Here is a 27696-nt window from a genome sequence, read left to right as displayed (position 1 = left end):
GCAGGGACTTGGGGAACAAAGTCCCTCCCATTGTAACCCAGCTCAGGTTCAAGACCACCTGAGGAACCTGAACATACAGAAGTCCATGGGACCTGACAAGATACATCCCAGGGTCCTGAGAGAACTGGCTGATGTAGTTGCTAAGCCACTCCCCATCATATTTGAAATGTCATGGCACTCAGGTGAAGTCCCCAGTGACTGGAAAAAGGGAGAAACATCACACCCATTTATAAAAAGGGTAAAAAGGAGGACCCTGGAAACTACCAATCAGTCAGCCTCATATCTCTGCTTGGTAAGATCATAGAAGAGATCCTCCTGGAAGCTATGTCAAGGCATACACATGACAGGGAGGTGATGAGAGACAGCCAGCATGGCTTCACCAAGGGAAAATTGTGCCTGACTAATCTAGCGGCCTTCTACAATGGAGTGACTGGATCAGTGGACAAGGGAAAAGCTACTGATGACATCTGGACTTCTGTAAGGCCTTTTATATGGTCCTTCACAACATTATTGCTGCTAAATTGGAGAGATATGGGTTTGATGGATGGATTGTTTGATGGATAAGGAACTGGCTAAATGGCTGTGTCCAAAGAGTTACAGTCAATGGTTCAATGTCCGAGTGAAACCAGTAACAAATGGTGTCCCTCAAGGGTCCATACTGGGAACAATACTATTTAATATCTTCATCAGTGACATTGACAGTGGGAATGAGTGCACCCTCAGCAAGTATGCAGATGAAACCAAGCTGAGTGGTGTAGTTGATAGCTTGAGGGAAGGGATTCCGTCCAGAGGGACCTAGACAGGCTGGAGGAGTGTGATCACAGGACTGGAACACCTTTTCTATGAAGAAAGGCTGAGAGAGTTGGGATTGTTCAGCCTGGAGAAGAGAAGGCTCCAGGGAGAATTTACTGCTGCCTTTCAGTATATAAAAGGGTCTTATAAGAAAGACTTTTTATGAACGTTTGTAGTAGCAGAACAAGGGGCAGTGGTTTGAAACTGAAAGAGGGTAGATTTATATTGGTTATGAGGAAGAAATTCTTTACAATGAGGGTGGTAAGACACTGGACCAGGTTGCCCAGATAAGCTGTGATGCCCCATCATTGCAAGTGTTTAAGGTCAGGTTGGGTGGGGCTCTGAGCAACTTGATCTAGTGAAAAATGTCCTTGCCCATGGCAGGGGGGTTGGACTAGATGACCTTTAAAGGTCCCTTCCAACCCAAACCATGCTATGGTTCTGTGATTCTGTGATTGTCCAATGGATTGTTTACTCCATACAGAATATTAGCTTGTTCTAAAGGTTCAGAAAGACACTGAGCCTTGCTTGTTACGATATTAATCTGGTGGATGGATTTATACCATGAGAAGTCGGTGTTAAAAGATGTTACATTGAAGTAACAGCTTTATTCACCCTTTTTTCATTCTTGACACTTCCATAAATGACTGCATAAGATCCAAGAGAGTATAAAGTTGCATGATTTTTTTTTTGATTAACTTGTTAACCTACAGGCACATGTAGAGTGTGTCTAGTCTGTACAACGAACACCCATGTTAGAGAGATACTCGAGCTAATTCTAAGAAAGATAGCATATCCACATAAATCAGCACTCAGCTATGCTGGGTTTGATCCTAGGTGCAGTATAGCCTCTCATTAGAACTAATTACTCTTGGCACAGCATCATGCTGATGCAGCTGCGCAGCTTCCAGAGCTAGTTCATTTGGCACTTAGCTCAGGGATCACTGCAGTCTTGGGCATAGATGTGCACTGTCATTTGGTCAAATGAATGAAGCTTTCACTCATTAGTTCAAATGGCCATTTCATTTGGGAATTAGATAAATGATGAAATCTTCCAGGTGCTTAGTCCAATTATTGGAAATATGGTCATGATTTTTGACAGCTACCTGATTATTAACAGACAGCCAAGCTATGCTGTAATTCCTGCATTGCAGTCAAGCAACTTGGATCAACAATTTCTCTCTGAGATCTTGTTTTGGTCGCTTTAATTTTTAGTTGTATCCCTTGAGAAGTGGCCTCCTCAAAGCAGGTCCTGTGTTCCAATATGGCACTTCAGGGTAGCATCTGTAGCCCTTTACACATATTTTTAGCAGCCAGGAACAACCTATCAATGCTTTTTTCGATGTCAGCATTGGCATGGCCATCTCTCACCCCTGTGCAAATGAGGGCAGCAGGGCAAGTAATTTAGAGATGAGTTTGTAAAACTATCTTTAAACTCAGCTATCTAAGTGTGAAAGGCAGACAAGATAGTTGCTTTCAAGTCCTGGAAAGCCCTCTTTTCTATCCAGAGTCTACTAAAGGTCAGTGGGAAGGATTCCAGTGACTACAGATATGAGACCTGTTCTTCACCCTGGCGATGGATTCCATATCAAGATATATAAACCACTAGCTCTAGATAGGTTTAGCATCTCTGTTGATTAAGTTTTCGTTCATTTTCAACCATTTCACTGAATTCTGCCTACTGATTTAGTTGGTGAGCCCTTTGTCAGAGAGGTATTTACAAACAAACTGTCCAAGAAGTTTGGCAGATGTTGCCCTTACAGAGATAGAATATTTTCAAGCTGTTGTTTTCACGGAACAAGCAAGCAAAGTGGAGGGAGGAAATATCTGCCTGGCAAGTTTTAGTCTACAGTGTATCCTGCTTCACAGCCAAGCAAGTGAGCTCTGATTCTAGCTGTAACAAGGCATTAATGTTCTAAGAATGGCATTCCAAAAGGATTTAAATAGTTAGATAATACTCCCTTTGATGTAAGTCACCGAAAACATCAGTGAGCCCCATTGATGGGTACAAAAATACATCAGGGGAGGTAAGAGAAACAAAGTACAAGGGAGGAGACGAAAGTATGTGTTTCAGAGAAAGGGTAATGGGAGAAGAGAGAAATAGAAACACCGGCATACAAAACTGACTGTGAGGAGGGTTGTAATCCCTCCTTTTTTTTCACAGCTGCTGTGTCTTAACCTCCACCTACTGCTTAGTAGCTTGTGAGCACCCACCCGTCTGCTGGCGTCTCTTTCTTTGCTGGCAGCCTCATTATAGCTTGAGATCCTAGCCTGCAGTTTATCAACAAAGATCAAACTAGGAAAATAGGAAAAAAAGAGACTTGAAACACAAGGATTTCTAGGAAAATGGGAGACCTAGCTGTTCATAGATCTTGAATGCCAGTAAAGTCCATCAGCTCATTTAGCCTGACTTTCTGCATAGCAAAGGACATAGTTCATGTTACTTTCTGTGCTGTTGAGCCTCAGAACTTGTGTTTAACTAAAACATATCTACCAGAAAGCCTTGAAAGGAAGGACCCAAGGAATGCAGAATCCCACAGACAATGCAGTCATAGAATCACAGAATCATAGAATACCAGGTTGGAAAGGACCTCAAGGATCATCTGGTCCAACCTTTCTTGGCAAAAGCACAGCCTAGGCAAGATGGCCCAGTACCTGGTCCATCCAAATCTTAAAGGTGTCCAATGTTGGGGCATCCATCACTTCCCTGGGAAGAGTATTCCAATGGCTGATTGCTCCCATTGTGAAATATTTTCCTCTTGTGTTCAATTGGAATCTCCCCAGCAGTAACTTGTACCCATTACTCTCATCTTTTCCATGTGATTCCTTGTAGAAAGGAAGTCTCCACCTTCTTTGTAGCCACCCTTTAAACACTGGACCATGGCAATAAGGTCCCCCTTAAGCCTTCTCTTCTCAAGGCTGAATAAACGCAGTTCTCTCAGCCTCTCCTCGCATGGCAGGCTTCCCAGTCCTTTGATCACCTTTGTGGCCCTCCTCTGGACCCTCTCCAGCTTGTCCACATCTTTTTTGTAGAGCAGGGATTAAAACTGAACACAGTATTCCAGGTGTGGCCTGACAAGTGCTGAGTAGAGTGGGACAATGACTTCTTTATCTCTGCTGGTGATGCCCTTGTTGATGCAGCCCAGCATCCTGTGGCCTTTCTTTGCCGCAGCAGCACACTGTTCACACATATTGAGCTCATTGTCCCCCAGGACCCCCAGGTCCCTTTCCACAGAGCTGCTCTCCAGGTAGATCCCAGCCTGTGTTGCACTCCTGGATTATGTTTTCCCAGGTGCCAGACTTTACATTTGTCATTGTTGAACGTCATAAGGTTCTTGTTAAGCCACTCTTCCAGCCTGTCCAGGTCTTCCTGCAGGGTGGCGCAGTCGTGTCCCTTCCTTTTTATGGGCAAATGCCTCATAAATTTAAGATGAGGAAACAGTGGAAAGTGAGTAGAGCTGAAAAACAAGAACACAAAACAAAGAGTGAAAAGGGCATTTAGTTTGCCAAAGTTCTGAACAGATGGTTGACAGTGACCTGAGACCTTAGAAAACTGAATCGATGAAATAAACGTGTTCAGATTTAATTATATAATTGCACAAGGCACAGAAAGGGTAAAACTAAGTCACAAACTTCAGCTTAATGAGTGAATATATGTGGCAGAAGCACATAAAAAGTTCACCTTTGTTCAATTTTGTGACATTTCCATTACAAAACCTTATATTGGCTGAATAAACTAAAACCCACATTCATTTTCTTTTGTTTATTTCATAATTAAGCAATTTCAGACATTTGTTCAATGTCTGGTCCTCATTCTCATTTCTTAAAACAACTGGTTTGAGTTTTATGGTATTTGGTAGAATAGAAAATAAAAAGATCATTCATAAAACTCACTTCATGAGCTACAAGGTGACTGACTACTAGAAATCTCTGGGACCTGTGCTCTCATTTGCTACATGTTTCTGAAAAAATCCTGCTCTGGTTCAGTTGATCACTGGGGTTTAAATAGTCAGATATGCACGTTTGTTAGATATCTTTTAATCATCCCCTTCAAAAGTTAGGCAGAATAATACCACTGTCATGTCAACCAAGGATGTATTTGAGTCAGAGATACCTCATCATTCAAGGGCTGTATGTGTAGACATAAAGAGATTGAAAAGGAAACCATACTTAAGAAAAAAACTTAAGTAATTGCTAGTTTTCTACATAACTACTTATGCTGGACTTCTGAACAAATTTGATGCTGTACTAGGTCTGGCTGAGATGGAGTTAACTTTCTCCACAGCAGACCATATGTTGCTGTGTTTTGGATTTGTGCGTAACACACAGTGTTGATACCACACCAGTGTTTTGGCTATTGCTGAGCAGTGTTTGCACAGCATCAAACCTTACTCTCTTTCCCACTTTTTCCCCAGTCAGTAGGCTGAGGGTAACAAAGAAGTTAGAAAGGGACACAGCCAGGACAGCTGACCATTGGCCAAAGGGCTGCTCCATACCATACAACACCATGCCCAGCAGTAAAGGTGGGGTAGATGAAAAAGAAGGAGTGGGGGCAGCTCAGTGTGCTCAAAGCCCCATCCAACCTGACCTTGAACGCTTCATTCCCTCAGTCCCTGCCTTGAGATTCAGGGTCTCAAGAGATGAGGGAAGAGCAATTGCCAGTGAAAACGGAGACAAAAAAGTTGTTGAGTACCTCAGCCTTCTCCGTGTCAGTTGTCACCAGATCCCCAGTCTTATTTATTGGGAGGAGATACAATTTCTTTTGTCTTCCTTTTCTGACTAACATGCCTGTGATCAGACATTCATCCATTTCTGTTAAGGTACAAGTACCTTAACACTTTACCTAGAGATGCTGGTTGGAAAATATACTTAATCTGTAGACTTGAAAATTTATTCCAATGGAAACTGAGGATGAAGAGTCTGAAGAAGCATCATAACTCACATGTGAGACATGCTGTCATGCAGCCTCTGCTCATCTGCAAAGCTCATTTCAGCCCATCAGCCTAGCAAGTTGCCTCCCCTTTGGTTGTGGTTTAGGCCCAGCCAGCAACTAAGCATCAGACAGCTGCTTGCTCACTCCTCCCCCTTCCCCGTGGGATGGGGGGAGGAGAATCAGAAAAAAAAAAAACAAAACTCACGTGTTGAGATAAGAACAGTTTAATAACTACAATAAAATAAAATAAAATGTCAATAATAATTTTAAAAATAGTATAATAATAATGACAGTAATGAAAAGGGATATAACAAAAAGAGAAATAAAACTGAAGAATTAAAAAAAAGTGTTACACAATGCAATTCGTCACCACCTGCTGACCAATACCCCAAGCAACGATCCTCCCCTCTCGGGCAATTCCCCTCAGGTTATACACCGAGCATGATGTCCTATGGTATGGAATAGCCCTTTGGCTAGTTGGGGTGAGCTCTCCTGGCCGTGCTCGCTCCCAGCTTCTTGTGCACCTCCTCGCTGACGGAGTATGGGAAACTGAACAATTCTTAACTTAGGATAAGTGCTATGTTCCAACAACTAAAACATCAGTGTGTTATCAGCATTATTCCCACACTAAATCCAAAACACACTGTACCAGCTACTAAAAGAAAATTAACTCTATCCCAGCCAAAACCAGGACATTGGTTTATGAGACTCATGTTTTTAGGCTGCTTGGGGATGAATCAGCACAGTCCGTTGATGCTGTACTGCCTTCTCTAACTTTCAGCATGTCAGCAAGTACATGCACTGAAAAGGGACTTTGATGAAAAGATTTTTCTGGAATGCTTGTCCTTCCCTAACTATAAGATTAAATATAAAAATATAATATGAATTTACACAACTAGTACTCTTATGTCAGAGTGAATAACTTTCTCCAATAAGTACAAATTTCATTATAAGTCTTTCAGGCTGTGATACAGTTTTAAGTTTAAAGCCATGCATAAAGCTAGACTGTGTAGGCACAGAACTTGTACTAGAAATATCTCTGTCAATTCTCTACACTTTCTCTTTCTCTTTTAAAGGAAGAATAATCTTCCTTTAAAAAATTAGAGATGCTTCCATCCAAAAGACAGTTTACAAACAAAGCAGTATTCTTGCAGAGATTTTCAAAAACCTGGATGGGGTTGTACTCAAGGTACCCACAAGCAATAGCAACAGTGCCATCAGTTGCCTCAGGATAAGATGAGAATTCTGCTAAGGGGTTCTCATTTTACAGTCTTGTAGACAGATGGCTTTTTGGGAAGCAATTCAAGACTGACAGTGAAGAGATCTAAGGCACTTCTTCAAAGCAAAAAGTAAAGGAGAATTACACACACACCCCCCTTGAAAATAGACTTGAACACAATGTACAATTTAAGTACTGGAGAGATTTTACTCTAATTCCTAATTTGCCTGAGTTTATTGGCAAAACCGCTGAAGTTATAAGACATAATAACATTAAAATGAAACATCTTTATTTCTTTAATGGCAAGCTTTGGCTCATACAGATTTTCTGTCTTGTAAAGTGCAAAAGGCCAAACAGACTAAATTCATGGCTTATGAAAGGCAGTTCATTCAAGAAATTAAATTATTTTATTCAGCAGAGAACAGAGAGTACAACAGCAATAAAATATGCTTTTAATTTTTTCTTTTAGAGATAGCCAATTTTGCAGAAAAAAAAGCAAAGGTGTCAATTGTATAATACATTTGGTTTGAAAGAACATTCTCTGTAAAGTTTATTCCTAGCCTTCCAATTTTCATAAAAATGCATTTAATTCAGTCTGACGTAACCTTGTGAAAATCTATTAGGCCATGTACAAAAATATTTCCCACTATTTATCAGCATTGTTAGTGATAATGATCATAGAGTTGTACTTCTACCACAATTTAATAGTCTTGCAGAGGAAGATTTTTATAAGACTGTTTTGTTAATTCAACCAAACAAGAAACCTCAGCCAGACTGGAACACTGAGACCATAAGTGGGCACCCGAGATTTTTCAGAAGAATTAAAAGGGTGCTGCGGCTTTTTTATTTTATACATAAGAAAAACAAATTAAATAGAAGTCTTGGTTGTCTTTACTTCTGTCTGGTGTCCTTCTTTTGAATGCTATCACTGTTTTCTGGTAACTCTTTCACCTGATGTTTTACCACCATAATATAATTTACAGCCCCAAATTATATAAACTAAATATCGGTAGGAAAGTCAAAATTGTATTTCTTAATTTTAAAATCATCTATATATTATTAATCATGCTCCTTGCTTAATAATAAGTATCAGTTATATAGTTTGCTGAGAATGACATGGAGGAATGTCTAGTAGACCCTAATGGACATTTATAAAATTTCTAAACATGTTTGAATCATCCACTATAAATAGAACACTGTAGTGCTTGCTAAGAATCCATTTCTTTTTCAGCCATAAAAGCTCACATAGGTCATTACCACTGCATTATTAGATAATTGTAAAAATTAATTGCCCCTCAAAAGAAAAAAAAGCACTTCTCCTGCACCACTTTTTTTATCAAAATGCATATTTCCCTAAAAAAAATACGGAAACTGGAAAGCTGTAGAAATGAAAAAATAATGTCATTGTTTCAGGGTCTGTTGTTTTCTTCTAAAAGCTGGTGAAGAGGTTTTTCCAATATTATTGAAATTACTAGTGGAAATAAAAAATCGTCTTCGAGGATAGAATTTATTCTGGTTAAATTTTACAATCCAAACTGATTTGATTTCCATCACATGCTATAGAAACTTTTTACGATGGCTTCCTTGGAAATAGTTTAACTCCTACTCAGGTTAGAAGGAACTGAAATTGCTTATAAATTCTGAAAGGTGGCTGAGCAGCACTTATTTCTGGTAAATATGACTCCTTTCTGTTTAGGAAGTATAAGTGAATTTGTTTGCAACATAAGATGTGTTCCCTTTTGCTTGGTGTTTCAGCTGCTACAGAGGTTTCCTTTTCATTTGATGTTGGAAATGGGCCTGTGGAGATCGTTGTTAGATCTTCTAACCAGCTCAATGATGACCAGTGGCATCGGGTCAATGCTGAGAGGAATGTCAAACAAGCCAGCCTGCAGGTAGACCAGTTACCTGTGGAGGTGCGTAAAGCACCAACAGAAGGACACACGCGACTGGAATTGTACAGCCAGCTCTACGTCGGTAAGATGCGGAGTGGGTAACTGGGCTTTGCTCTCACATGCTGAATGCTCTTTGCTTTGGTCTTGCCAGCAGCAGTTAGTTTAATGTGGGAAGTTGCACTCCTGAAGAACTTGTGTGACAGCACAGGGGGGAAAAAAAAAGGGGGGAAAAAAAAAAAAAAGAAGAAAAGGCAAGTATGTCCATAATTACAGAAATAAAAAGATCAACTAAGAGAAAAGTATTCTGTGCTGGCAGCTTGTCATTTTTGTCTTTCCCCACCTGCAGCTCCTGGATGAAAGTGCCTTTAGCAGTCTAGTGCCAAAATCCTTTTTTGCCAAGTGTCTCTCACACACATAGACTTATTCACCACAGAAGTGAAAAATTCTGCATAGGTCTTGCCAGGACTGCATGTGCCTGCAGTGCCTATCCTAGCCTCGGCAGCACTTTCAGCCTCGAGGTTTGATCGTTGCCCATGCTTTTGCATTCACGGCTCTCACTGGTCTTTTCCCTTCAGTCCCATGGGCTGTTTGCCCATTTGATGTAAGAAAGCATCACACAGTGTTACACAAATGCATTCCCTGGAACCAAGTTAGTCCAGCTGCTTTCTGGAGCTGCTGATCTCTGCTACATTTTGGGCAGGCTATTCCAGCAGCACTTGTATTTCTCTGACTGCTGCGAAGTGCAGATATGCCAAGTGCCATTAGCTGGAATCAGAACTGCATGAAATGTTGAGCAAAGAAGCACTTCCCTACCTCTCTAGATATCTGTTAACAGGAGAAGAGGAAAGGGGGAAGGAAAAAAAGACATCTCTTTTTTTCCCCATGTTACTTAGGGTTCAACAGGAGAAATTAATTAAAATGATGTTTAAAGCCTTCACTGCCTTAATAAGCAGCACAGTGTCACTGCAAACTGTGTATAATGTGTCACCAGATGTGTAGTCATTATTTACAAGCTCAGATTCTCCTTTACTGCTGTGATCCCAATAAAAGGCAGTTTCAAAATAAGCTGAAATGTGAAGTTTGTTTAAAAGGGGAAGCCTTAGCCTTTTAAAAGAAATACCAAGCCTCTTACTGAAAACAGGAAGAGCTGGACTTTTTTCCAGCCTGAGTTCTTGCGGAATTGTTGATAATGTTGATTTTTACTGGTACTTTTGAATTAACTGTATAACAGCTGCTGAATAACAGCAATGTTTTGAAATACCTAGTACCTTTATTGCTAAAAACTGAATGTCCAAATCCTCACCAGATTTTCTTTCTGCATCGTATCCATTTCATATGACTTGCTGATTGGAGCACACATCTCAAAGAACAGGTGTATTTCCTCACCCACAGAATCGATATGAGTTGGAGCATCCCAAATGAACACCCTGAACATCAGGGCCTGGAGAATAATACTGAACAAGATTTGTTTTGGTGCCTCCTGTTCCATTTTCTGTAGAATAAATATCTATTCCTTGGGCCAACAAGAGAGCCTGAGGGATGATGACTTTTGTGTCCTTGGGGCTAGGACAGTCACCAGAGGGGAGAGAAGGAAGTTAGATTATTAGGGGTTTTTTTGTCACTGCAGTGTATATGAGTTTACACAGACTGGAAGCACACCAGAATGTCCTCTGTGCTGTGCACTCAGCAGAGACCGAGCATTGCTTCTTACTCCAAAACATTCAGTTACCAGCAGTTAATTGGAAGCAATCCTCTCTCTTTGGTGTGTATTTAGTCCTCTTCCCCACTCAGGTAAATATCAGTCTCTGTGCTCTGTGGTGATGAGCATTCAGATCTCCTCAGGGACTCTTCATCACCTGTGGCACCGCAGTAATCAAAGAGATGAGAGGATGAGGAGAAGGGATGACAGGCACTCAGTGTTATTAGCTTGCATTTTTTAGGGTTTTTTGTTTCTAATCCAGCCCCAGATAAGACTTTCCTAGCTGAAATCACATTTTTCAGCAAGTGTTTACAAGGGGGAGAAAAGCAATAGTTCTTACTGACTGCTAAGAAAAGCCATCTCAAGCCAGATTTTCAAATGTAGCTCTTCAGTGTTACATCCTTCACCCTGTACTCAGGAAGCTAAACAATATACCCAGTGTTGCTTGGAAATGAACATCTGTATTTCCTATTGCAACTGAGAGTGGGGATTTAAATCTTTTCTTTCTTTCCCTATTATGGTTTTGAAAAATGTAATACTGCATAACTTATTATGGCATTATTATTAGCATCCATCTCATTAGCATACCTTTTCAGTCAAGCCAAGACCATTTCTTCCACTGTTATCTCTAAAAATCTTGAAGTTGATATCAAATGAAGTCTTACAGTGGAGGGCTAGAATCTCTAATGTCTGAGCAGTGTGAAGCAAACACACCTACTATTTATGCTTACTTATGGTATGGTATCAAAAGGTTAAGTTTCAGTGATTTCGCTGTCATTAGGACAAGGCAGTTCCTTGCCTTTACAAAGAAGTTACTTACTTCCAGATGTTGTCACAAGCTTAGCAGGGTATTTCAACATTTTAACTTAGCAACAACAATAAAATCTGTTAAGTGTTGTCTCACAGTTTTACATTCCCTCTCAGGTGCTGCAGGAGGCCAGCGAGGCTTCCTAGGTTGCATTCGTTCATTAAGGATGAACGGGGTGACGCTGGACCTGGAAGAGAGAGCAAAAGTCACGCCAGGGGTGAAGCCTGGCTGCTCTGGCCATTGCACGAGCTATGGGATGTACTGTGCAAACGGCGGTAAATGTGTCGAGAAATACAACGGCTACTCCTGTGACTGCTCCAAAACGGCCTATGATGGACCATTCTGCATTAAAGGTAAATGCTTCAGTGCAGGAGGCAGAGTATGGGAGAACTATCTGCCTGAGAAAAAACACAATAGACCCAATGCTTCAGCTTTTATTAATTAAGCAAGTAAATTGTTTAATACTTCTTACAAACAAGTCAAATTATATACCCACATCTTAAACATGATGATTTAAAACCACATCTCTCATTGGTACTGATATATATTACCTATTTAAATCCCATAATACAACAAAATGCATGAGGAATGCCTGTAGTCGTAGCAGGTCTGGCAGACTATTCCATAGTCTTGAGCTGCTGAACAATAAATTCCTACTCGCACAATGACATGGTTACTTCTTTAGAAAAAAACATGGATTAAAACAAAAGCTACGTGGTCTCATTCAGAAACATACTTGGAGATACGTAGGTGTGAACTTTGGGGTGAATATCTTACAAATTGGGAGGCCAGCATTTGGATAAAAAATTTTATCCACCCATAACTAGATCAAGTCTTTTAGTAGCTCAAACTGAGTTAGAGATTGAACTTGCTAGGGTAAGGTACAGGGCCCCAACATCTATGTGAGTCCTTTGGAAATGCCTAAAGTATGTTCTGAATTTTCAAAATCAACAGTTGTAAGAGACCGATTTACTATGGACACACATGCCTGCATAAGGAAGAAAGACAAGGAGTGAGGAAAAGATGGCTCTTACATACAAAAAAAGAAAATTATAATAAAGATGCTAATTCATTTCCACCTTTTTTTTTTTATTTCACCAGAAATGATTGTGACAAAGTAGTAATGGGAATATAATTTTCCAAATGTTTGCAGGCTTTGTGGCCATTCATTTGTTTCCCTTATATGTCATAGGATATTCTCATTATATTCTTGAAATACTCTTCTCAATACCTCTAAAGGTTTCATCACATTTACCTGAGGTGCTAATATCACTCAGCAGCTCCCTTTCACTGTGCTTTTATTGGTACACAAAATCACCCAATCTGTTGCTTTTCCTAATCATTTTAAAAGCTTCCTCAGAAGGTACTAATCTTACATATTCAACTAAAAAATGTGAAGGCTCCTCTCATCAGTATCTGTGATGTTAAAGAAACCTCTAGTCTCATAAACTGCTCTTCTGTTTTTACATTACCCACTGTACCAGGAATCCTGCAGGCAGGCTGGGTCACCAGTCACCAAATTCCCTTCATGAAGCTGTCTTGGCAGTAGGGGAATGTTCCTGTCCTTTGACATTCTGGTTTCCAACTCCTTCTTAAGTTTTTTTTTTTCCAAGTCAAACTTGGAGGATTACTTTGCAAATATCCATACCCATCTCCTTTCCAGTGTCCTAGTTTCGGCTGGGATAGAGTTAATTTTTCTTCTTAGTAGTTAGAATAGTGCTGTGGTTTGGATTCAGTATGGGATCTGGTATGAGAATGCTGATAATACACTGGTGTTTTCAGTTGTTTCTGAGAGATCAAGGACTCTCCAATTCTCCGTGTCCTGCCTGTGCGCAGGTGCACAAGAAGCTGGGAGGGAGCAGAGCCAGAGCACTGGACCCAAACTGGCCACTGGAATATTCCATGTCATGTAACGTTATGCTCAGTATATAGACGAGGGGCAGATGGGAAGGAGGGGGTTCTTTCTCACTTCCAGGATTGCGATTGCGTGATCTTGGTATTTCAGGATTGCTAGTGGGGAATGGGCTGGCTATCAGTCCTGCGGGTGGTGAGGAAGCGCATTGTGCATTACCCGCTTGTACTTCCTATTATTGTTTTATTTTATTACAATTATTAATTACAATTACTAATGTTTCTATCTCAGCCCTGGAGTCTCCCTTTACCCCTCCAATTTAATCCCCCATTCCCCGGGCAGGGGAGGGTGAGCGAGTGGCTGTGTGGTGTTTGACTGATGGTTGGGTTTAAACCACAACATCCAGACACACTCAGAGGAAACCAAGTTTATAACAGAAAGAGGGAGTCTTTCTACCTGATATTGGGTTATGGACTATTTTCTCCGCACACGCTTCAGCCACCTTCGTTTACATCCATATATATCCACCTTCATTTAATTTTATCATAACAGAGCCTTGTCCACTGCTGATGTTGCTAACACATTGGAGCACCCTCTTCTAAAAGCTATGGGATTGCTTTCACATCACCAGATATTCTGATGAAGTTCTAGCATGATTATTTTATAAATTCTAATAAATATGATGTATTTCTAGTGCAGCAGAAGTGAAGCAGATGCTGCTCTAGGCAATGGCTTCCACTGCACTTGCATGCAGGAATTTCATCAGGTTTTGCTATGCTGTGTTTCTTCAAAGACAAATTATAAAACATGTCCATCACATTCAGGACTGTACATACAGTAACTCCTGAGAATGTGAGTACAGTGTTTTCAGTTAATTTAGCAAGTGGTTTATCATGAGTTGAAAAATGGTAATGCACATTTAGTGTTTCTGCTCGTTAGCACAGGTATGTTAGAGGAAACCCATTCAGGCTGGAACTGGGTCAGTGTCTTACAGATCACACATGTTGACTTTAAAAAAATAAAAGAAGAAAAAAGAAAATAATTGCTGCCATGTCATATTCAGTGAATTCACATTTTAGTTTTTTTCTGTATTACCAAAACTCATCACACTGGCTTTTATGTGTGTTTTTCTGTTTCTCTTATGGATATATAAACCCCAAACTTCTGCCAAAACTAGCTCTAAGCTAAAGTGGTTTCTGTTTTGTAGACGTGGAGCTAACAGAATAAAAAGTACCATGAGGGGAATAATTGAGCACCTAGCACAGACAAACCCTGGTTTTGGCTGGTCTGTAAGCACTGTCATAGCAACAGCAGTAATATCATACTATATTATGCTATAATATTCTCCTTATCAGCCTCTCAGTCCAGCCAAAGTCCCAGAGCTCTGACAGTGATACTTTGAGCATGCAGTAAAACTTGCTGTAAGCTACTGCTGCCAGGCAGCACTGAGTCATGCAAAGGTACTCATGCTAGCGTAGGGACCTCTGTACCACGCAGTGTTGTGCCATTTAAACATAACATCAGATCTCTGCTTCAAATATCATAACTATTCCAGGCTAAAAATATCTCTCTAAATCCTTAAGACCTTATGTACAAAATACAAATTACCAATTTCCTATCTGTTAGGGCTGAAAACTGATGTACTCATCTAGAATATCCCGAAGTATGATTTAGTATGGGTGACTTCATGGGGTTTCTTTGTAGAAACAACAGTGTGGCACTGGGATAAAGTTAGAGGATAAATTAAACACAAAATAGAATGGGTTTGGGGCATCCTGTGATCAAAATAATTGTAAAACCTCTGTAATAGTGCTGATAATGAGATCTTTAAAACAGTTCATTTTCAGCCCATTAAATTTTACATTGTAAATTTAACTTACATTAAGCCTTTTAAATCAAGTAAAGCCCTGGAACACCTTGTGCATGTTGCAAAACTCCCTGGGCTTGTGAAAGAAGGCGATCCTCCATTTCCTTTCTAATAGTAGCCGCCATGTCCTCTTGGTCCATGAGACAATACTGGATATATTTTCTAGATACAAAGGGCAATCATACAGTACTAATGACAGCAAAATAAATACTGGCAAAACAGCCGAGTATATTTTAGTTTAAAAAAAATTTTAAAAATTATAAAACTTTTAAAATTTGTTGGAAAATAGCAGGGAATTTTTCCTTGCTTTCCTTGTAAAATAAAAATGTTACCTAAATAATATTTTAGTTGATTTGGATGAGAACATCTCAATTCTGATATTTCAATTCATTTTTCATTAACACTTTGGCACTTTTCCCTCTCTAAAAGCACTGGAATGTCTGTGAACATGTTTTTAAAGAGTACATTCTCTGTTTTTAATCAATTCTGTTCTTTATAGTAAGGACATAGTTGAATACTGCTCAGTCACTTGTGATTTTCTAACCTGCACCACAGTATGTAGTTGAATGCTGTGATGTTGAGTGAGTCTAATATAAGGCAAGCAAGAATATTTTCCTTTGTTACCTTCACTAGGAATTCACGTCAGCTGCCAAGAAATAACAAAGTGCTTTGCATGATAAACTAGGTCTAGGTCTTGTTATTCTACTCCTCTGAGTAAATCTTCCAGGCCAAGTAGCTCTGTTGATTTGACAATCAAAAGTACCTGACTTTTTAAGTCACCACATTCAAACCAATTCGAGATATTACTAGAAAAATATGCTACTTAGCAGGCGTGAAAAGTGGCATAATATAATACCTGTCGATTTACCACAGTCTTCTCTTCCCATTGATTTTAATTTGCCACAGGAAGCTTTTCTTATCCAAAAATTTTATTTTGATATTCAAGTCACTTCCCATGGTAAACTTTTTGGGGTTGATTACATACTGAAACTGCTAGCAGAAGAAGTAATAGGAAAAATCAAATTTAAAAAAAAAATCATTACTATAAGGAAATCACCATACAATGCTTCATAAGTAATTAAAACATCTCACAATAAAAACAGGCCTCACATATTGTGGATTCTTTTGCTGATGAAATCCATCCTTAGAGCCACTGACTGATGACTGACAAGAAATTACATTGTGTCCAGCCTTATTAGCAGCAGATCACAATGTGATTGATGTGGCAGTGGCCTGAAAATCACACTATTTTTTTACAAGGACAAAAAAAGCGCAGAAATGCAGTCTGACATCTGTTTTAACTTTATTTTTATTTTGTATTTATTTGGGGCATATGCAATTGGCTTCACTTCTCCTTTCATTGCTCAGAGAAATTGTTCTGAGGAATAGCTGCAGTGTTTCTGCAGTCCTACAGATTGCTTTCTGACCTTTCTCTGTCCTTTGCTTAAGCATAAATTCTGGGGTTTTTTTCCTCCCACAGCTGTCCTGTCATCATAAAAGCATTTCTGAGAAAACAATTAAATTTTGTTGCTTTAAAAGGCAAACTCTTTCCTTCCTTTAAACAAAAAGAACGAAGGTCAAATGCTGAAATGGCTATGCAGAACCTGTGGCAGCACTGTGATATGGGGGATCCCCCAAGGAGAAGACATTCCTCCTTTGGGTACTGAAGTGCTGTGGATCAACAGTAGGAGAAGAAATTGCCCACCACCAAAAGAGTGGGGGGAAAAAAAAAAAAAAAGTTAAACAGCTGGTGTTGTGACTCATGTGCCTTCAGGTGTGCTGGAAGAGTAAATTCAAAGCTTCCCAGTTTCTATGCAGTTACTCAATTTGCATCAACAAACACCAAGGAAATGAGTACATTGTATACACTTTTTTCTTTCTTTCAAGTAAAGCTCAGATTCACAGTGTGAATTATTGCAATCCTCATGCCAATGCCCAAACTGTACTCCTTCATGTTTGTTTTATATTTGCGTGAACCCTGAAAGCCCTTACAGTAGTATTGTCATGGTCATATTTCCTTCCTTTCTTGCTCCCTTCTCTGCCTCAAAGAGAAAAATCAGCTTTCTACTAGGCTGAGTAGATGCAAAAAAGATATAGCAGATCTGGTGCTACGGTACATGGGCGAAGCATCTCTGCACTCTTCCACAGGCTCTTAGGTTGACACTTGATCATCTCCAAATTCTGCCCTGTTTATACCCATTCCATTTCCTTTAATTTACTGGTTGGAAATACATTTCATTGCTTGGTTGTAAGTAATAGGGAGGTGAAAGTTTGAGTGGTTTAACATAGCTAACTTCTTAGTTTTCTTAATCCCAGAACCTGGAAAATCAAGGTGACATTCCCTCCCACCCCCCAAAAAATTCTGCTATACACAAGGTGATCATAATCTCTTAGCTGAAAATTATATCAGAAATTTTTGGGAGTCCAGAATGTTAGGCTTACAGTCTGGTAAATCTGAACGCTGCAATCAGGTTTTTCTACATGTAGATCAAACTTCAGGACTTGGGTCATCTTAGCCTCTATTGAGTAAATATATATACTCACAAAAAATACATACTCTGTAAAACTATTCCATTCTGCTGTCCTGTCAATACTGCCTTATTAAACAGGTACAGTTGTTCTCTAGTGCTTTGAAAATTGCATTTCACTTGAGTTGCAAGAATTGTTTTATTGGAAAAAAATGGGTTTTTTTCTTTTTAAAGCAAAACAAAACCTCCATACTACTTACATATCTCAAAGAGATACCAACCTGATTATAAACTGAACATGCTAGCCCACTTACATCCATAATAAACTACTTATAAAATGCAAGGATTTCTTACTCTGTATACAGAAATCAAATAAATCAGGGTAATAAGTTTAAAAATATTAAGTCCTGGCTCAGAAAATGTGATAAACTTTCAATTTCTTTGTCAGCTAACTATAATAGGCCTGGTCTGCTGTGGTTGCTCGCTGAACGCAGATGTTTTATGAAAGATGAATAGAGCAGCTTCAGCAACATTGCCAGCTGCTGCATGCCTGTGCAAAGGCAACTGAGAGATTTGAGGTTCTCACACCAGACCCCTATGTGCAATATTTATACACCTGTATGCTAGTGGAGTAGTATTGGCACCTCACAAGCTGATGAGGTATTTATCCTTACAATAGCTCTGTGATGTGAGAAGATGTTTTTATTATGGTAATGCAGAAAGCAGACGAGATAACAAGGGAAGCAAGGAACTGCTCGCTTTTAGGGTGGATACCTGTGGTACAGGAAGGAATTGAAGCCAGATCTCACCTATCAAAGTTGTCACTCTGAATACTGTGCAATCATCAAATGGCAGTCTCTAATATTTCTCAAACAGCTCTTGCAAGGCTGCAAGTTTTTCTCTGAGGTTACCTAAAAAGCACCTCCAAAGACTCCCCAGCAGGAAATCATGAAACCTTGTCTGTTGAATATTTGACATGATGTTTTTCTTCATCCGTCCTGTTTTATTTGATGGGGGTTTTTTAACCATTTTGAATGTTTCCATTAGAAAGGGAGATGTTTTTTTCATTTAGATCCAGCAGAGAATACGCAGAGCAGGTTGCCATTCCCTTATTCTGAGTCTGCTGTCCTAGACATCAGTTCAAACAGCTGTAGCTATAGAAAGATCTACAGTAATTTCACATCAGTGCAAAACGAACCACAACTGTGATTTTACTGATATTTTTAGACTTTCCTTGGCATGTGCACTTCTGTCGAGGTATAGCAAGGTAGAATAAAAGGAACCTGCTTTACAGGGCTATTGCAAAAGAAGGTTCAGAGCTCAGCCTTGCTTAGGTATGCCAAACTGCTTCCCAGGAGAATCTACCTGTCAGCATTGACTAGGGAGGCTTAAAGGTGTAATGAATCAGGTAGCTTAACCCCATCTTCTGTGACACTCATCCTGTTCTACTGAAGGTAGCGGGAAACTGCATGAATTTGTGATCAGGTTCCATAGTTTCACTGGTGCATATTATTTTACATATCCTCCAATTCTGATGGTCATTTGTTCAAGAAAGCTTTTTTTATACTTTTTTTATATTCATATAGAAGAAGCAAACCCTCAGCGGGTTTCTATTCTATTAATGCCAACAAGCAATCGCTGTATTTCGGTATTTTACTCCACACATAGAAAATTCTAACATGCATCACAAATTATTACAGTAATGGCAGCCAGAATATGAGACTTGAGGATGTAGGACAAAAACTTTAAATCTCCACTTCTTGGTTTCATGAACTAAATACTGTGAGCCTGAAGGTAGAATAAAACGTTGAGTGAACTAATCAAATAAATGGTAAGTATTACCATCTTCAGAGCACTCAAAGTAAATTCTCTCCCAGATCAACAGCTGTGAGATTCTGACCCTTTACTGATGCCCTGTGGCCAGGATGTATCTCAGCAAACAGTCTTAATCTTTGTGACCACAGCCTGGAAGTAGCTGCAATTCCTGATGCTCTCTAGCACATTTCAGCCACAAGCCAGACAAGCAAGCTCTACTTAATCTATATTCAATATTCATAACTATATGAGAAATCAAAAACGAAAGAAAATTATGCATCGGGAAAAAAGTTTTGTTCAACTGTCTACATTGCCCTAACAACCTTTGTACAGGCATCGAGTGTTAGAACACCTCCAGTGACTGTCCTTGCTTAGGATTTTGAAAATGCTGCTTTTCACATCCAGAACTCCATGCAGGGAAGACACAGCATTGAGCACTGGCAAGCAGCATCATAGAGTAATATTTTTAATTTACTGAATCTGAGCAGGGCCAAGGAGGCGTTTAGGGCCTCCATATGGGACATGCTTACAGCTGTAAGAAGGCATTTCAGTCAGCTGTGTGAAACAAAGAGAAGAGAATCTTCCTCTGCTGCAGTTCTCATGTGTCCTGGCCAGTCTTCATAGTTGTCAGGATTTTGTCACAGGTTCTGTAAGGCAGGGATTTTACCCTGTTACTGCCCATTAATAAGATTGCTTTGAAGGCCCAGCCTCAAAAAAGCCAAACACAGTAATACCAGAGAAGTAACCAGCATTACTTTCTCCTTGGTCCCCAGATAAAAGGTGACACAAGCCAGGTCTTGAGTTTACTTGGAAAAATGTAAGATGGCAGCTGTGAGACAGTGACGGCTGTCCTACTGCAGAAGGTACATTCCACCTCTTACGGTGCCATTCTTGAAAAGCTCCTGAAATTGGGTTTTCTGTGGGGTGGGGGTTTTTTTGGTAGCTCCCCAGATCTGTTGCTTCTTGATTTATCAGGCGTAATATCTTGCACTTGATTCATGGCAGTCCCTGATAATATTCTATCGCAACTGTTAGCGCAGAGTGAATTCAATCACTAGAAAGCCTGCTGAGTTCTGTATCTTTTATATATACACCTCCAGATAGAAAAATCTTGCTGAACCTGTGTTCAGCCACACCTGTGCCATGCTGGCAATGCTTTTGACAGGTGTGGAAAAAGTAATGGAGAAGGAAGACAAGTTCTGGGTGTAACTAAGCGTATGGCTACCAGAATCATTATAACTGCCTGAGAAGAGAAGAACCAACACTGATGTTTCACTGATATTAAACCAGCAGCAAAGGAGAATCAGGTTTCTACTTATATTTTCTTAGGTCTACAACACTGGCCCAGAAGTGTCATGAGATTGTGGAATTTTTGTAAGGGAAATGGGGTTTTTGGTTATTATTTGGCTTTCTCCTTCAGTCTTTCAATACTCCTGATCGCAGACAGAATGAGAGTGTACAAAAATAAAAGTAGCTGAGTGGGAAAAGGGGGACTGGAGAGATGACCAAAGGATTGTAACCTTCAAAATAAGTTTGTCAGTTATGGGTTCCTGTGCATTTTGTGTAGAAGTTTTGTATCAGCTTTCACTTCATCCCTTTTCAAATTGACAGTTTTGTAAAATATGTGCAGTTCACACTGGGGATGTGAATCTTGCTTGATAAAATCATTTCTGATGATCCACAATTCCTGTTCTGCGTTCCTCTACAAAGAAAGCTGCAACTGTATGTATTTGCAAAGTCTGTCAACAGAGGACGACTGCACTGCATGTTGGTGTAGAAATAGGTACTGCTTTCCAGAGAAAACTGATCTGTTTCTACCACATTCATTTCCTCAAGGTTTCTGCCTCAAAATGACATTTTGCAGAGGAACCCTTCACTACACCTTATGTCGGATGTCCCAAAAGTTGTCTTTTCAGATAGCATTTGAAATATTACAAAAGAAAGCAGAGGGTTGTGCGTGGAAACCTCCCCCACGTTTCAGCAGCAGAGTTTGTGCTGCATTTTACCAACTTTATTCAGGCAACTTGAATGGTTTTCTGAATGAAGGACTTCAATATTCCTTCTATCAGAGCTTCAGGAAGATGATACGCTTGTGACCTCCAAGTAGATAATTTCTTCATTGATCAGCCCTCAGCATTTCCAAGCCATCTGATAGCTGTGTTCAATATAGAGAAAATTATCTTTTAGCTTTTTCTAGTATTTCCTAATATCCTGAGCCTGTGAGCTGCTGAGCACTTCGGAGCCCTGCTGCAAGGACTTCAGCTTCATTCAGTAAAGAGCGTAATCATGTGCATCAACGTCTTTGCCAAGCTGGAACTTGAGGGTATTCAGTGTCTTCCTGTTGAGGGCCTAATACACTTATACAGCCAAAGCGAAGCTTCCTCTTTTCCTTCCTCTTAAAAGAGGTGGTGTGCATGTGAGGAGAATTTCAAGGCTCATTACAATAGCTTGTATACCTGTAATAATACAGCTAGACTGAAAATTATTTTCTCAGTGCAAATCCAAGTTAAATGTACAGAACATTCTTTGCTCTGCTGTGAAACCCTTTCCAAAAAAAAGTCTTACCATTTCTGAGAAAACCATGAAATAAAGCTTTCTTTGTAATAATGAACTTTTAAAGTAGCAATTCATAACATTTAGAGCTCTGGGAAAATGCATTGCACACTTTCCAGTTCAGTCCCAGAGCAGTGCTGAGGCCAGGACTGACGGTCCCAGTATTCCCAGTGTGTGAGGCCCTGGGCAAGCATAGCACCGGACAATCCCAAAGATTGCTCCTAAAACAAAAGGCATGACAAACAGTAAACAGACTGGAGGCAAACGTAATTTTGCGTTGGTATGCTGCATGCGTACGCAGAGCCTGTACAGGGGCAGCAGTGCCCCGCCAGGAGAGCGGCAGTGTCAGATGGCAGGGCTGCCCGCTGCCATGGCACCCAGCACCCCAGCTCTGGAATAAAGAGAATAAATTAGCAGCCATAAGGATATTTTTAAGCCAGTCTTGCAACTGCTGAGAGCTGCAGTGTATACTGGTTTAGATTTGTAAGTCCTAGAGCTTATTTTCAACACTGCTCTTAACAGCAGAAGGCATCACAATTTGTGGAAGTATTTTCAAGATGGGGCACTTCACTTTTAATCCAGGAGTACTTCAGTTGAGTCTACTGCAAAATATAGTTGTTAAACTGAACTGCCTCTCCCATAACTGTTCCAGGATGATTTAAGGTTTCTCTTATAAAATGACAGTTATAAATCTATCAGAGTGATCGAATTATTTATAGCACCTTGGGACCACCACTTGACTCCATGTTTTATATGACCACACAGTGACAGTGACTATGATATTTCGAGTTTTGGAGAATTTTTATATGGTAACAGGAAAACAAAAAGTTTTTCCAGCACTAGATTTAGCAAAATTCTGTAAAGGAACATCAGTAAAGTCTATTATAATTTTACCTGTCTTCATGTCTTTTCTCTGCTCAGCTGCTCTGAATAAAGTCTGCAGGCTCTTTCCTGACTTGCTCAGTGTCACTGCACAGCCTGTAAAATGGACATCTCATTTCATATGTTTTGAGATAAAGCCTTTGCTTAGATTTGTGTGAAGATTCCAAATGCCAAAAGGGAATAAAAATTAAATTTCTTTTAACATAGGGATAGTGTGTGGATTTTTCAGAAGTTTAGATGAGCAATTTTGTACCAATCTGTGGCAACTTTGCATCATGTAGGAAGATAGTAAATGATGAAAGATTTTTTTTTAAGAGTGGTCACCTCTTTAAACATAGCCTATAACCATTCTTTAAGTACAGTACTCATATGCTATGGTCATAATCTTTATTCATCATTCTTTAATCCCTTATGAAATGTTCATAAACATGCCATAAATTCACATGCAATTTAAAAATTTCCTGTAATGATGTTGTCCCAGACAGCAAGGCCTAACCAGGACCACAATGTCACTAAATTAATGACTGTCATATGAAGCCGGTCCAGGGATCCCCAATAGACTTAGTAGGTTATAAAATAGTAGGCAACTGTGCTGTGATTCCTGTAGGAGGCTGTCAAAGTCAGCCTTCGCTGTAAGAATGTCAACCTTAAATTATGTTTTTAATGTTAAGAAATAGGCAGGACTGCATTATTATGAGAAGTAATAACAATGCTTTTCCAGCTGAAAGTATTAATTCTGCCAAAAGTAGTTTTATTTTCTGACAGGAGTGTTGAAACATGATATTTTGTCTCAGATTGGTTTGAAAACTTTGTCTGGGTAGCACCTCCTGGGAGCTACAGTTCAGATGTCTCTCGTCTTGTTCCCCACTGAGTCAAGCTCCCTAGTTAATTTTATCTCCCATAAGGGCATCCAGGTTATGCAGTTCTCACGAAGGATTGTGCTAGCAGTGGATAACTTTCTAGCATTGTGTACAATCCTATTTCAAATCTTTCAGTTGCTGGAATTGCCATCATTCTTTTGTGAGGTCTTTCCAAATCCACTCAAATTTGCTGGTCAGAATTGCTGTTTTTCCTTTTCCTTGACAGTGTTTGCTTACTGTGTCCCTTAAATCTCTCTTCCTTGTGTCTCCTTCTTTGGAGCACTACCTACTGCAAGACTTCAATGAGAATAAATCTGAAGTGTGGTTATTCTGATCTGTAGTATTGATATGAGAGAGAGACATAGATATTCTGTGTGACCCAAAGGAAATCTTTCCTTTGCTCTGTGAATCCGGGTACCTACCAATAAAATGGAGATTGTCCTTTTCATTTTCTTTGGAAAATAGTGAGGCTCTTGACCTAAATATTGGCAAAGTGCCTAAATAATGTAGCAGCAAAAACATGCACAGTTTAGTACTGATCAAGTCAGTACTAATATGTTTCATCCAAAAGGTGTCAGTACATTTAATTTCTTTTTTTTTTTTCTTTTTTTGCTCTTATGTTCAAGATGTTGGAGCATTCTTTGAAGAGGGAATGTGGCTCCGTTACAACTTCCACTCCCCAGGGACTAGCATGAAGGATTTAGTTAGCCGAACACTTTTGAGTTCTACAGATCCTGACACCACAGCGCCTGACCTCAACTTGAATAAAGAAGAGCTCAGCTTCAGCTTCAGTACCACCAAGTCCCCTTGTGTCTTATTGTACATCAGCTCCTACACCCAGGACTTCATGGCTGTGCTTGTCAAGCCATCTGGTAAGCAGTAGCTTTGGGCTCTCTCCGTTGAAGGCAAAATTGATAATAACACCAGGTTGACATTCAGCTGAAGCTCTGAACTAATGAGAAAGTCTCTTCACCCTTGTCACGTAGAAGTAAAGTACATGGGACGTGAACCTGTATTATGCTCTACTGGATTCTGTACTGATGTAACTGTTTAGTGGAGTTCCACTAGCCAACCCTCCCTCTCAAAACAAAACAGAAAAAAAAAAAAACCCACAACAAAAACCCCTGCTATAGCAGTCAGATCCATGCCATGAACTAGCATTACAAGGACAAGTAGACATCCACATGTAGGCACCTCAATCACTGAACTCATGGCAATATCACCAATAGTCAGTGGAAAGTGTAATGTGTTCTGAAAATCTGGATACCCACTGAAGTGGCTAAAATATGGATGTAGCATAGTGTATAATGTCCTAAACACTTTGATGATGGTTGAAGGTTGGATATGGACCATTTGCTGTGGCAGTATTAGAACTGCATATAAACTGAATATACATTAATTCCAAATAGTGCCTTAGTGCTCCATGAAAATGATAATTAGGATGATTTTATATCATTCTCTTTTATGGGATAAGTTAATATGTGTATTGCACATGCCACTCTTTTTTTTCCATTCACTGGGAAAAAAGAAGGTACATGAGAGAAATCCCACATCAGACATCTAAACTACAGTCATAAAGGTCTAGGGCTGCTCTTTTGGGCCAAAATATTTCCAGTTTTGATCAATAACGAGGCCTGCATTTCCCTTTTCAAACATCTTCCTTTTAATCAAATATAAAAATTTGTTTTGAAGAGCAGACACTTCACTTTTGTTTAGAAAAGAAAAATCTGTCTGGCAGTATGCCATGAATATCAATTAACCACTTTTAACTATACTTTTCTAACAATATAATCCGAGGTTTTCATTTCACCATGTATTATTAAGTTTCCGTAAAAGTCCAGACGGAGACCCGTCAACAACAATTAGAAGTGAGAGCAAGAAAGTCCCTTGTGTAGATTATGTGTCAGTGTTAATTTGTTGTAATTTTGCCTTTATTCAATGCATATCAATGATTTATTCTTTAGAAAACATCATGCTTTGTATAACTTAAAAGAATTTTACTGCAACAAGGATAATAATCTCAACAATAAAGTGCTCAAATTTGTACCAGTTGTCCGTATTATTCAAGGCATAGCTCCAATTTGTTTGGTTTTCAATCTGGAGTGTTTACAAACCCTTTGGTTTGTCGCTGGTCATTGTCACACTCCTGGGTTATAAACTAGAAGCAGTTTTCAGCCCAGTAGTTTTAAAAACTCAAGCAGTAGGTCTTCTCCTACTGCAGAGACCAGCTCTGAGAGCAATTTAAGTGTGAAATTATAACAGTTGTATGTGAAAATAAAGAGGGGAAAGTAGCTGGTGAATAAAGATCAAAATACCTGAGGGTGCTTTTCACATTTCTTTCACTAGGGAATCTGCAGATTCGGTACAGCCTAGGAGGCACCAAAGAGCCATATAACATTGATGTTGACCACAGAAACATGGCTAATGGACAGCCCCATACTGTTAACATCACACGGAATGGACGGGACATAGTACTGCAGGTAAGTTGTAGGTCGTTTTGTTCCATTACTTGTGGCTTGTAGCGTTTTGTATCTTGATGGCCTCCATCTCTCTGAAGATATCGGTGCAATTTCGGAAATAAAAAGTGCAGTAGATGGAGTTCTGCTTGCAGATCGCACTCCTAGGAGTTAACAAAATCTATTCTCTCCCTCTGTTGCATCAATTCATATTGTTCTGAAATCCTCATCCTAGGGTGATGACAGCTAGGCTAATACAGGTGTCACTGTAGATGCTCAAGAGCATCAGAGACATCTGGGCTGATAGATAACATGGGACTTAGGATAAACCTGCACCATTCTGGAACAACAGCTGGAAGCCAGAAGGGATACCCTACAGCATCTTAAATGATAGTAGAGCCTGATGCACAGACAACTAAATATCATGCCGTAAGTCCTGAGTCTGAAAATGAGAATGTCTTTAAATTTAAATTTACCCTGCAGTCCAGTGAAATCGGAAGAGCTCTTCTGTAAAGATGAGCAGATGCTTAAGTGTTTGTGTGACAGGAGTCCGAGACAGAGAGTATTATTAAAGGCACATAGCTCTGGCTTATTTAGATTTTGCTACAGCACAGGCGGGAACTTCGACTCTCCATATCTCAGTTTACAAACCTTTGAGATAGTGTAATACTATTTAAATAACTGAGGGCACTGCTGCGAGAAGCAATCAATGTTTCCAGGCAACTTTCTCTCTGTGGTCATTACAACACTCTGTGTTCTTTCCCTGGTTGTCACATCTGCAAACATGGAGGTTGCAGCGGGGTATGAGAACAGGTTTGTTGGCAGGAGAGTCAGGTGCGATAGATTAATCTGGATTTGATAGCTCGTAAGAAGCAAACCAAAACCACTAACAAATAAAAAAATAAAAAGGGGAACCAAGCCAAAAGGTGAAGGATAGTAGTTGTCACAGTATTACCTACCTAAAGATTAAAATAGATCCCTGACAGTTATTGTTTCAAGGCATCAAAAGGAAACCTTTTCAGTGCATTACAGTGTCATTTGACTGAGGGTCTTGGCACTCAGAATAACACTGGATGCATTGAAGTAGAATTGTCATAAAATTATTTACAAAATGCCAGATAATCTAAAAAATGTATAGGTGATACATCAAAACACTTTACAAGCTTTTGGAAGTTGAGAGGTGTATATATTGATATATCCATCTTTCTTTCATGCTGTTGCATTTGGATTTATCTCTCTTACTGCTAAATGGAAGTTAAATAAGACCCACAGTTAGGTTCCCTTCTGCTGTTAAATCCCTTCTATTTTGGGGAGGTATGGCATGTTTCCTGTGGAGTCATAGCTGGCTGATGTAGGCAGCTGAAGGGATCAGATGAGAAACCTTGCCCAGTTGGAAAATATGTACACAGTTAAGTATCCCTGCTTTGCACCAACTCACCTACATTTGGGGCCCAACAATTTATTTTTTTTTCTAGAGTTTTATGAGACCACTACATATCTAGGGTTTTGAAGAGCCAGGAACATTTTAGTTAGTGTTGCTCTGCTGGGATAAAAATTTCTTTATCTAGTCAGCGTGCTTAAAACACAGCTGGTTTATGCA

At 39.6% G+C, this 27696-nt stretch overlaps 1 protein-coding gene across 1 annotated transcript in view; it reads left to right on the top strand.

The window, feature by feature from the left end:
- CNTNAP2 (contactin associated protein 2) overlaps window positions 1-27696 on the top strand; it is a 1208164-nt gene that overhangs the window by 1084025 nt on the left and 96443 nt on the right. Inside the window, exons 17-20 of the mRNA XM_074842898.1 lie at window positions 8700-8918; window positions 11460-11696; window positions 24267-24512; window positions 25987-26120. Coding sequence (XP_074698999.1) covers window positions 8700-8918; window positions 11460-11696; window positions 24267-24512; window positions 25987-26120 — 836 coding nt within the window. The remainder of the gene's footprint in view (window positions 1-8699; window positions 8919-11459; window positions 11697-24266; window positions 24513-25986; window positions 26121-27696) is intronic.

The sequence above is a fragment of the Strix aluco genome, chromosome 1 (assembly GCF_031877795.1).
Source record: "Strix aluco isolate bStrAlu1 chromosome 1, bStrAlu1.hap1, whole genome shotgun sequence".
NCBI classification, from domain to species: Eukaryota; Metazoa; Chordata; class Aves; order Strigiformes; family Strigidae; genus Strix; species Strix aluco.
This window is presented reverse-complemented; position numbering and strand designations above follow the sequence as displayed.